The sequence below is a fragment of the Petaurus breviceps genome, unplaced genomic scaffold (genome assembly GCF_028583685.1).
Source record: "Petaurus breviceps papuanus isolate PSGF00001 unplaced genomic scaffold, PetGlider_PUasm1.0 215, whole genome shotgun sequence".
NCBI lineage: Eukaryota > Metazoa > Chordata > Mammalia > Diprotodontia > Petauridae > Petaurus > Petaurus breviceps.
The window spans coordinates 245,195-254,289 of record NW_027185865.1 but is presented as its reverse complement, the minus strand read 5'-3'; the positions used below and the strand labels follow the sequence as shown (position 1 = coordinate 254,289).

At 56.5% G+C, this 9,095-nt stretch overlaps 2 protein-coding genes across 4 annotated transcripts; one reads left to right on the top strand and one right to left on the bottom strand.

Moving 5' to 3' along the window:
• Positions 1-209: 209 nt before the first annotated feature.
• DERL2 (derlin 2) lies at positions 210-7,002 on the bottom strand. Of its 2 annotated transcripts, XM_069094151.1 has the most exons (7): positions 6,847-7,000; positions 6,636-6,701; positions 5,670-5,743; positions 4,062-4,155; positions 3,280-3,475; positions 3,051-3,141; positions 210-697 (listed from the first exon to the last, which is right to left on the bottom strand). In XM_069094151.1, the coding sequence occupies exons 1-7, from the start codon at positions 6,937-6,939 to the stop codon at positions 592-594; spliced, it is 720 nt and encodes a 239-aa protein (XP_068950252.1). In that variant the 5' UTR covers positions 6,940-7,000; the 3' UTR covers positions 210-591. The 2 variants fall into 2 exon arrangements, with proteins under 2 accessions (XP_068950252.1, XP_068950253.1); XM_069094152.1 differs by lacking the exons at positions 210-697; positions 3,280-3,475; positions 4,062-4,155; positions 5,670-5,743 and having other exon boundaries at positions 3,053-3,141; positions 6,847-7,002.
• A 355-nt stretch (positions 7,003-7,357) lies between these two features.
• MIS12 (MIS12 kinetochore complex component) lies at positions 7,358-8,738 on the top strand. 2 transcript variants are annotated; one of them, XM_069094149.1, is made up of 2 exons: positions 7,358-7,516; positions 7,960-8,738. In XM_069094149.1, the coding sequence occupies exon 2, from the start codon at positions 7,986-7,988 to the stop codon at positions 8,595-8,597; it is 612 nt and encodes a 203-aa protein (XP_068950250.1). In that variant the 5' UTR covers positions 7,358-7,516; positions 7,960-7,985; the 3' UTR covers positions 8,598-8,738. The 2 variants fall into 2 exon arrangements, with proteins under 2 accessions (XP_068950250.1, XP_068950251.1); XM_069094150.1 differs by lacking the exon at positions 7,358-7,516 and adding an exon at positions 7,597-7,824.
• The last annotated feature ends 357 nt before the right edge of the window (positions 8,739-9,095 follow it).

The following is a 9,095-nucleotide window of genomic DNA, read 5'->3' as shown; positions in this document are numbered from 1 at the left end:
GGTGAGACGCCTGGCGATCCTGGCCAGGCAGCGTCAGGGAGGCTGGGACACGCCATCTGGCCTCCACAGTGGCCTGTCCCGAAGCCTCACCCCGCACCACCTCCTCCCCCCAGAGCTAAGCACGGCTCTCCACGGGGCAGCAGCCCCCAGGCTGGCTGGCTGTGCGTCCCAGGCCGTCCACAACAGAACACACACAGGCTCCAGTCCAGTGAGAGAGAATGAACTGAGTTTTATTTGTCCTCTCTGAAACGTCCGTGTACCAAAGAACGGAGGGGGAGAGAGTCCTGCTTCAGGTGAGCACATCCTTGGTACAGAGCGGGCAGCGAGCGTCTCTTCCGTGTTTTTGGCTCCGGTAGTTTACACCTTCAGTACCAGTGTAAGTAATGGTCAAGTGAAGAAACACGGGCAGGCTGCTGGAGAGGTCTCTGGGATTCACCATGGATGTACCATTGCATAAAGTGCTTCTGGATTTAAAAACTGGAAAGCTGGCAAGTGTGTCCACACTTCTGAAACAAAGAGTAAAAGCCTCCCAGAGGAAATCTCCTTGGAGTCCTTCTTTCTCAGGGGGATTTCGCACTCAGCACTCCTCTCCTAGCCTCCGAGGCGCTGGCCTTCACCCCAGGCGAAGCCTCCTGGTCGCTCTTCAGGTAAGGGGTTGTAGTTGGGATCATCATCGGGCGTATCAAAAATTGCCTTCCTAAAAATAGATGACAGAAGTAATCCATCCCCCAGCACTTTAACCCTTTAGTCTCGGGACCTGGGGGCAACTCTGAGGGACTAGACTGGCAGAAAGCTATGGGAACTGCCTGGCACCGAGTGGTACATTTACCTTGGATCATAATCAAGCAAACACTGCTTTTAAAAGTTAAAATAAAACAAAAATAGCACTTGGAAAGACCTAGTACCGTAAACAAAAAGGCCAAATCTCTTTTCCTTTGAATATAGAGAGAACCTACACAAATCCATCAAACAGGCCTGCCAGACAACACTCCTCACCATGCCTGGACAGCTCCTAGCCCCAAAGCCCCATGCGAACCAACCTTGGCGTTTCTGTCAGGCAAGCTGCCATAGCCCCAAATGACCCTTGCCCGACAGTCCTCCAGCTTCTGCTTGTGGATCTCTGAGCAGGGACAGCCCCAGCCCACTCTGGGGCATACCTCACTCTAAGCAAGATTTTCTGGACATCAAACTCTGACCGTTGCCCCTGGCTCTGTCCTTCAAGGTCAATGAGAAAAGGAATAGCCCTTTCAAGTAACTGAAGGCAGGCATCCTCAGCTATTTCCATGGGCATGCCTTTGTTACTGCTCCCCCACCCTGGATGCTGACTGATAACTCATGCAGGACTGACTGAGGCCTGAGGAAGGCGGAGGTAAGCAGTACAGGCCATCACCTCCACTATTCCTGGAAACTCCGCCCATGTCTCTACTGTACACGTGGGTACCATTACTCCACAGACACACACAGCATCAGCATTTTGAACTGCCACCATTCCATGGCTGACTCGGAATGAACCACAGGCCCCTAAAACCCTTGGGAATTTAAAAAAAAAACCCACTTTGTTTAGCCACTCTCCCTTCGATCTGCACCCCTCCCCCCCACCTGATACGTGGGAGATAACAGATACTTATTAAATTCACATTGAAGACTGCATTTGTCCCTAATTAAATTTCATTTGATTCGATGTGATTCTAAGTTCTAGACTGCCAAAACACCTCAGATCTTCTCTCTCACACCATTCATCAGCTCTCTCCCTCCCAGCTTTATCTGACCAGAGGGCACGTGCTACTGAGGCCACTGCTGAGCCCTGACAGCTCTCCCCTGACCTCCACAAGGCTCTTCCCAACCCTGGCTCTTGGGGGTCACTCCCCACAGATAACATTTCCCTAGGAAGCCAAGCTCAGCTCCCTCCAGCCTCAATCTTTCCTTCTGATCCTTCTCTGATTTTGCTGGACCTCTCTCCTTCTCTAGGACCTTCTGAACATCCCAAAGGCCTATGCTTCAGGGGGAGGGGACCCCCAATTTACAACGATGCTCAGAGTCACAACTACTTGCTCACACATCCAACACCCTAATTCAGGGCCTCACAATATCTCCCCTAGAGGAAGGTCACAGCCTTCTTTCTAACTGGTGTCCCTGCCTCAGTCTCCCCACTCCAGGCCCTCCTATCACCCCTGGTCTAAGGGAAGGAGAAGGCTGGAAGCATTTCCATAGTGCCTACTATGGACCAGACACTATGTGAGCACTTTACAATCTCATCTGATGCATCCGGATAAAATGTAAACTTCTCCGTCTGGCTTTCAAAGCCCCCACACCCCCTCCAGTTCCTGGGACATGGCTCCTCCCGGCCAACGCTCTGCCACCCACCTCTGGGTCCTACAGGCCTAAGGACCATCTTCATGCCCCTTCCCTGACTTCCGGTGGTGCCCACACATTTCTGTCCCAAACTGCCTCACCTCCATTTTTATTTCTTCTCCTTACACTGAGGAGGGTTATATTTACAGACTCTCTCACTGGAGTATACACTGTTCGTGAGCAGAGATCATTGCCCAGCACACAGCAGATTTATGACGTCCCCAAGAGAGGATTTAGTGCCCCTCACAATCAGGCGTCACTCCCCCTACTGTAGTCATGGTTCAGCCAAAGCAGCCTTCATCTCAGTCTTCCTCCCATTCCTCATCTCCCAAGTGAGGGTCTGGGCCTGGCATGCACTCCCTCTTCCCCTCCTTGTCAAGGGCCAAGCCCTGAGTCCCGCCACCACCACCATCAACATTTACTTAGTTTCTGGGAGCCTGTTTTCCCCCCTAAACCAGTGACTTTGCTAGTGAAGGGAAGTCCTAGTAAGAAGCCTTCTTCTCGACAATGAGAAGTCAAATGACTGACCTTGGCTCCTGTACCACACCAACAGAGTTGGGGACATGGGGATGTTACATCCACTGATACTCTGTTGTGAACGGCCCCCTTCTCCACTCATCTGACATCATCTAAAATGGGGATGACTGATGTGACACTGTCCATAAAAACACCACAATTCAGCATGAATAAATACTCACAAAATAGCAGGTGTTTTCAGAATTCTTGCTCCCCCTGGCTGATTGGGAAATACATCTTCCAAGAAAAAATATATGTGTCCGACCGCAATTCCTAGAATCAACCATGAAATAAGGGAAGAACAGGGGGGAAAAGATTAAGGGTCGGGCCTGGGAGGCAGACTTGGCAAAGAAAAGTGGGTGTGGCAGGCATTCTAGAAGAACACAGGGGGAGAGCAGCGCCGATCCTTACCCAGGAGGTCCACGATGATGGAGTTGCCCAGTAACAAGGAGAAGCCCATGAGGACCCAGGGCAGAAAGGGAGCCTGGAAGTTGAGAAGGCCAAAGAAGTTCATGCGGACATATGGATTCCTTCGGCTCCACACGTAGACAAGCATGATAGTGAAGGCCTGCCCCAAGAAAACTAAGCTCACAAACAGACCAAAAAGCTAGCAGTGGGGGTCAAGGAAAGTCATCAAACACATCACCGACAATCTAGGGGAAGTAGGCTGGCCGGGCAGAATCCAGAGTAGAGCCACTGCTCTGCACGGCCCAGAGAGCACCAGGTCAGCCCAGGATCAGTGGCTCTTCGGTACAAGGAGGGTCTGGCTGAGTTGTTCCCCCCCTCCTCCCCCATCCCCCATGGCTTTTGCGGCCACAATGCCAGATTCCAGCCCCCAGTAGGAGGAAGGGCCTTCTCGAGGGGACCTTCTTTTCCCCATGATGCCCCCTAAGTGCAGACTTCTTCCCAGGCTGGTCTTTGTGGTCCTGCTCCATATCTTTTACGATGCAAATGCAGCACACAGGGTTGTCCCCTGGGCAGATCCATGGGGTGCTTTGTGATCACTCTGAGCCAAAGGGGCCTAGTTTAAGAGCCTGGAACACAGTGGCCAGAGGAGCAGCCCACCTAAGCTGGGGGGTACTCAGAAATCATGGGGAGACCTAACAGGGCGAGAAGCCTGGAGCAGCCGGCATGGGTGGACAGAAGAGGGTCTTTACAACTTCTCGGGGGGCCTTCCAGCTGCTGAAGGATACAGTCATTAAGAGTCCCCCAAAAAGGAACATAAATACAAAGTCTGCTGTCCGGCCTCGGAAAGAGCCTTCTTCAAGCATTCGGCAGTAACGGTATCTGAAGGTGGAGTCAGGAAAAAGGAAATTGTCCAACAACAAAGAGGTGAGAAACACATCCCGTTAGCCTGGCACACACAGCCCCTCGCCTGGGGCTCCCTTCCTAGCCCAGCAGCACAGGACCAAAGCTCCCTCCCCCTGTGAGTCCCCATCATGTGAGGTGAGCCCTGGGTCTGGCATACTGCAGGCTGACCCACTGCCCCGTTCTGCCCCTCACTGACCACCTGGCATACTCTTGGAGCACAGATACGGCCTGAACCCTTCATGACCCTCTTTCCCTCAACAGACCTTCCTGCTGCTCCTCCTCCAGGCCTGTCTCATTTCCACATTAACTCCTTGGTGACCTGCTCTGGTTTTCTCCATGCCTCCCGCTTCCGCCCAAGGGGATGGGCCCATCTCCCTTCCCCACTTTGCTCCTTTTGACGTGTTCTGGAGTGCCCAACAATGGGGGGGGGGGGGGGCCAGGGGTTGACCCTGATGTGATTTACTCTGATAACGCCCCCAGCCTTTGGCTCACCCCTCAGTGCTCGGGCTAGGCGGCCTTGGCACCCTCCCCAGAGTGGGTGGGATGGGGGTCTCATCACTTCTACCCTGCTGCTGACAGTCAGACCCAGAGCAGAACTGGTCCTTCCTCTGAAGGATCTGTCATCAAGTCAAGAATGAAACGTCTGCTTTGAGCTCAGTTCTGGTCAATGCTCTCTAGGACAGTCACAAATTCCTCAAAAGACAAGGTCATTTTGTGTCTCCTGCCCCACCCTGGGAGATAAAGGGAGGTGGGGGGAGGGGCAAAGGGACAAGCATATATTAAGCACCCACGGCATGCCGGGCTCTGGGCCAAGAGCTTTTTTACAAATATCTTATTTGATCCTCACAACAAGCCTGGAGAAAGACATAGCTATTACGTCCACTTTGCAGATGAGGGAAGCAAAGCTGAGAGGGTGACCTGGTGACGGTCACAAGGACAGTGAGCACCTTCCAAGTCTGAACTCAGGCCTCTTGCATTCCAGCCTGGGCCTCACCGAGCTGCCCAAGGGGTGTACACTTACTGTGTTAACATCTCTCAGATCCGGCCCCATCCCGAAGGCTCTCATCACCTCACACCTGGATCAGGGCTGGGGCCTTAAGTCTCCCCCTACTCCAATGCATCCTCCATTCAGCCCCCAACAAGATCTTCCCACAGTTCAGGTCCGATCCTGCCACCCTTACTCTGTAACTCCGAGGCCTCCCCCATCTCCCTCTTCTGCTCTAACCACTGACCTTCCAGGCCTCCTTTGCTTTCTCCCACCCCCTTAACTCCAGCACCTGCCCTCTGCTAGTTACCCCTTTACTCTGTGGCCTGCTTGTACATCTGTCTCTGCTCCTCTTTTTGTATCCCCAGTGCTTAGCACGGTGCCTGGCACACAGCAGGTGCCTAATCAATGTTTACTGGCACAGTGCCACAGACAAAAAGTCAAAACAGCAAAATAGCAGCCAAAATACGGGATTTCTGACGGTCCTGCGCCTGACAAAGGATACAAGAAAATCATATTAAATAAAAAATTGAATCCAACTGGTCCAAAGAACAGGAAATTGGTGATTAATCTCCATATCTGTAAAATTAAAAAAAAAAAGGAATTAACTCAGACGAGATGACCAGAATTGTTTCAGTAATGAGCTGGAGTGGAGATGCTATAATTTGGACTTTTTGGGGGTTTTTTTTGTTTTGTGGAAGAGGGAAGGCAATTGGAGGTCACGTGGCTAGTGAGTGTCTGAGGGCATATTTGAACCCAGATCCTCCTGATTCCAGGGCCGGTGCTCTATTCACTGCCCCACCTAGCCGCCCCTAATTGGGACTTTTTAACTGTATTTCAGCTCTATGCCTCTTTTCTGAGGATAACTGTGTGAAAAAACAGGGTAATGGTTCCACAATTTACCTGATCCTTTGAACCATAAAAGGAAAAATGATCATGGCAAGTAGAAGCTGGACACTCTGATAGTGGGGAGGGAAGAAGGGTGACCTCAGAAAGTCGCCCAACCTAAAGCTGCTCCTTCGGAGGCTTCCCAGTTGCTAAGGCCCCACAGCCCGGGGCGAGCCCGCCGGTCCTGTGATCCGCAGCTTTTTTCATGGAGAGCATTTCAACAATACCGGCACACTCACAACGTGTGCACAGCCGCCTCCCGGCACCCTGCAGAAGCAGCTGTTTGAGGAGGCTCCCCCCGCAGGGTCACAAACAGGGCGCTCTGACCCCGCCCCTGCTGGAGGTAACAGTGTGATACAATGTGACACTGCTCCAGGCAGAACTTGACAATGTATCTCCCAGGGCTGACCCGGACTCACACCCAAGGCTTGGTCCCCTCTAACGCCCACCCGGAGGAAAGGCCAGCTCCAGGCACAGAAGGTCCGGGACCGTGACCCGAGGAGGGCGCGGGGCAGCAGGCGCTTCCTACGCGCAGGTCAGCCAGAACGAAGCCATGGCAGCCCCCGCTCTTTGCCTCGCTCACCTGGAAGTGCCGGAAGATGAGCTCGGGGTTGAAGTAGAGCTGGAAGGGCGTGATCAACTCCAGTTGCTGGAGGAGAAGAAGAGACGGCCGGTCAGGCAGGCTCCCGCCTAAGCCTCGGCCGCCTTTGGGGCCAGGCCCGGCTGCGGCCCCCGCCCGGCCTCCCCTTCCAGGCCCCGGCCCCGCCCCGCCCTCCGCCGGGCCTCCCCCTCACCACGGCGGCCGTGGTGAGCACGCAGGCCGTGGTGTACGCGCGGCTCACGGGCGGGATCTGCAGGTACTCCAGCCTCAGGCTCTGGTACGCCATCTTCCCCGCCCGCCCCGCCCCGCGCGCCCGCGGCGCCGCCGCCGCCGCCGCCGCCGCCGCCACCACCGCCGCCGCTGCTTCCGCTTCCGCCGCCGGGGGAGGGACGCGGCAGCCTCTTTCCGGGCTGCGGGCCCACCAGCGCTGCCAATGGGAGACCTCCGACGGGCAGCACGTCCCTCCCAATCCCAGAACACCACCCCTGAGTGCCGGCGGACGAGGACGAGCGCCGCTTGGATGGGCCAATCAATGCCTGCCACTGCTCGCTGTCCCGCCTCGACCCCGCGGGCCACTAATCAGCACGGTCCAACTGGAACACAACCTCAGCCAACCAGCAGTTCGTTCTCCTCCCGCCTGGGTCTCATTAGTGAAGCAAAACGTCCGTCAGAAATGGCTCTCGTTCATTGGCCAAACTCAATCTCGAGGGGGCGGGGCGCGGGGGCGGGGCAGAACGCAGGAAGCGGATTCGTTGCCCGAAGTTTGAAGACTGCCGCGGGCTCGAACTCGCGGGCTCTTCGTTCGGGGCGGATCCGGAAGTGGACGCCGGCGGGGTCGGCTTCGCTGCCCTCGAGCCGTCACGGTATGTTCGGAGGGTGCGGACGCTATCCCCATGACGGCGGAGGGACCGGGGCAGTGGGGGTGGCCCGGGGTGCGGGCTGGGCCGTCCGGGCCGCGCTCCCAGGATGCACCAGGCGGCGCGCACCGGTCCCTGGGACTTGGAGTCCGCAGGGACCCCTCCCCAGGAGAGAGCCCCGCGATTCGTCCTTCTGCTCCGCCTCCCAGTGACTGCGGAGGAGACTGAGGCCCACACCCAGCGCGGCCCCGGGGGAGGGGCGGGGCTCCCCCCCTCCAGACCGGCGGCCTGTGGGCTCGTCGTCGCCCCTGCGGGTGGGCGCTGGGGGGGGGGGGCGGTGCGGGGGGGGGGAGAGGCCGCTGTTGGAGCGCCCGCGCCCCCTGGGGGGGGGGGGGGGTCTGAGGACAGGGAGGCTGAGGCGGGGCTCACGCCTGTCGGTCTCTCCCCAGGTCCGTGCTCCGCTCCTCTCGCCGCGATGTCCATCAACCCCCTGCTGTACGAGACCCAGTTCTTGGGCTTCACGCCGCAGACGTGCATGCTCAGGATCTACATCGCCTTCCAGGACTACCTGTTCGAAGTGATGGTGGCCGTGGAAAAGGTCATGGTGAAGAAGGCCAGCAGCCTGCCGGGCCACGGCCTGAGCCCCGCCCAGGTCCGCACGGGCACCGAGGCCTTCCTCCGCTTCATGAGGGGCCGCTTCAACCGCCTCTTTGTGCGGATGGAGCAGGTGCTGCTGCGCCTGGTGCTGAGCATCCCCCCGCACGTCCTGCTCCCCGAGGACAGGAGCCACGACCAGTACCCCCAGAGCCGGGAGGACTTCCAGCGCCTGCAGCAGCGGGTGAAGGAGCTGCAGCTGCGCCACCAGGCAGAGGTCGGGGCCAGGCACGCGCTTCTGGCCGAGCTCGAGGCCCAGACCGTGGTGCAGGCCCGTCTGAAAAAGACCCTGCACTGGTTGGATGGGCTCGGAGAGGCCCACGGGGCCCTCGGCCTGGCGGAAACCATGGCCTTCCTGATCCAGCACTCGGAGCGGCTGCGCAGCGTGGCCGAGGCCGTGACCCAGAAAAGCAGCGAGGTGACAATGCAGTGAGTGGCCAGCGAGGGGCCGGGCCCTCCCTCAGCCACAGTGCCATGCTACAAGTCAGGACCACTGAGCACATGGAAGAAGGGCCTTCTTTCATCCAGTTACAGCTGTTTGTAAAAACTGCATCTCAGAAACTTTTTGTTTGGAATCCTGCCTGAACCGGGTCTTTACCAGCAGAGGAGACCAGACTGTTCAGGGTTCAGAGACTGTCTGTCTCCCAGGCAGCTGCTCAGCAAGAAGTCAGCGCTGCGTCCATGCACGGGAGCTTCTAAAACTGGAAAGAAAGTCCAGTTTGAGGACTTTTTGTTTTGTATCAGATACTTAGACTGTGAGAGCTTTACCTGGTCACTAATCACTCCTTCTGGAGCAGAGCTGTGCTGAGACCCAGGTCAGCTACAGGTCAGTTTAGTGAAAAGAAAAAAATGAACCAAAGCCACATTTATTCAGACAAAGGGCCCTTTGGTCTGACACCAGACACTAGATTCCGCCGGACTGTTGTCGCCC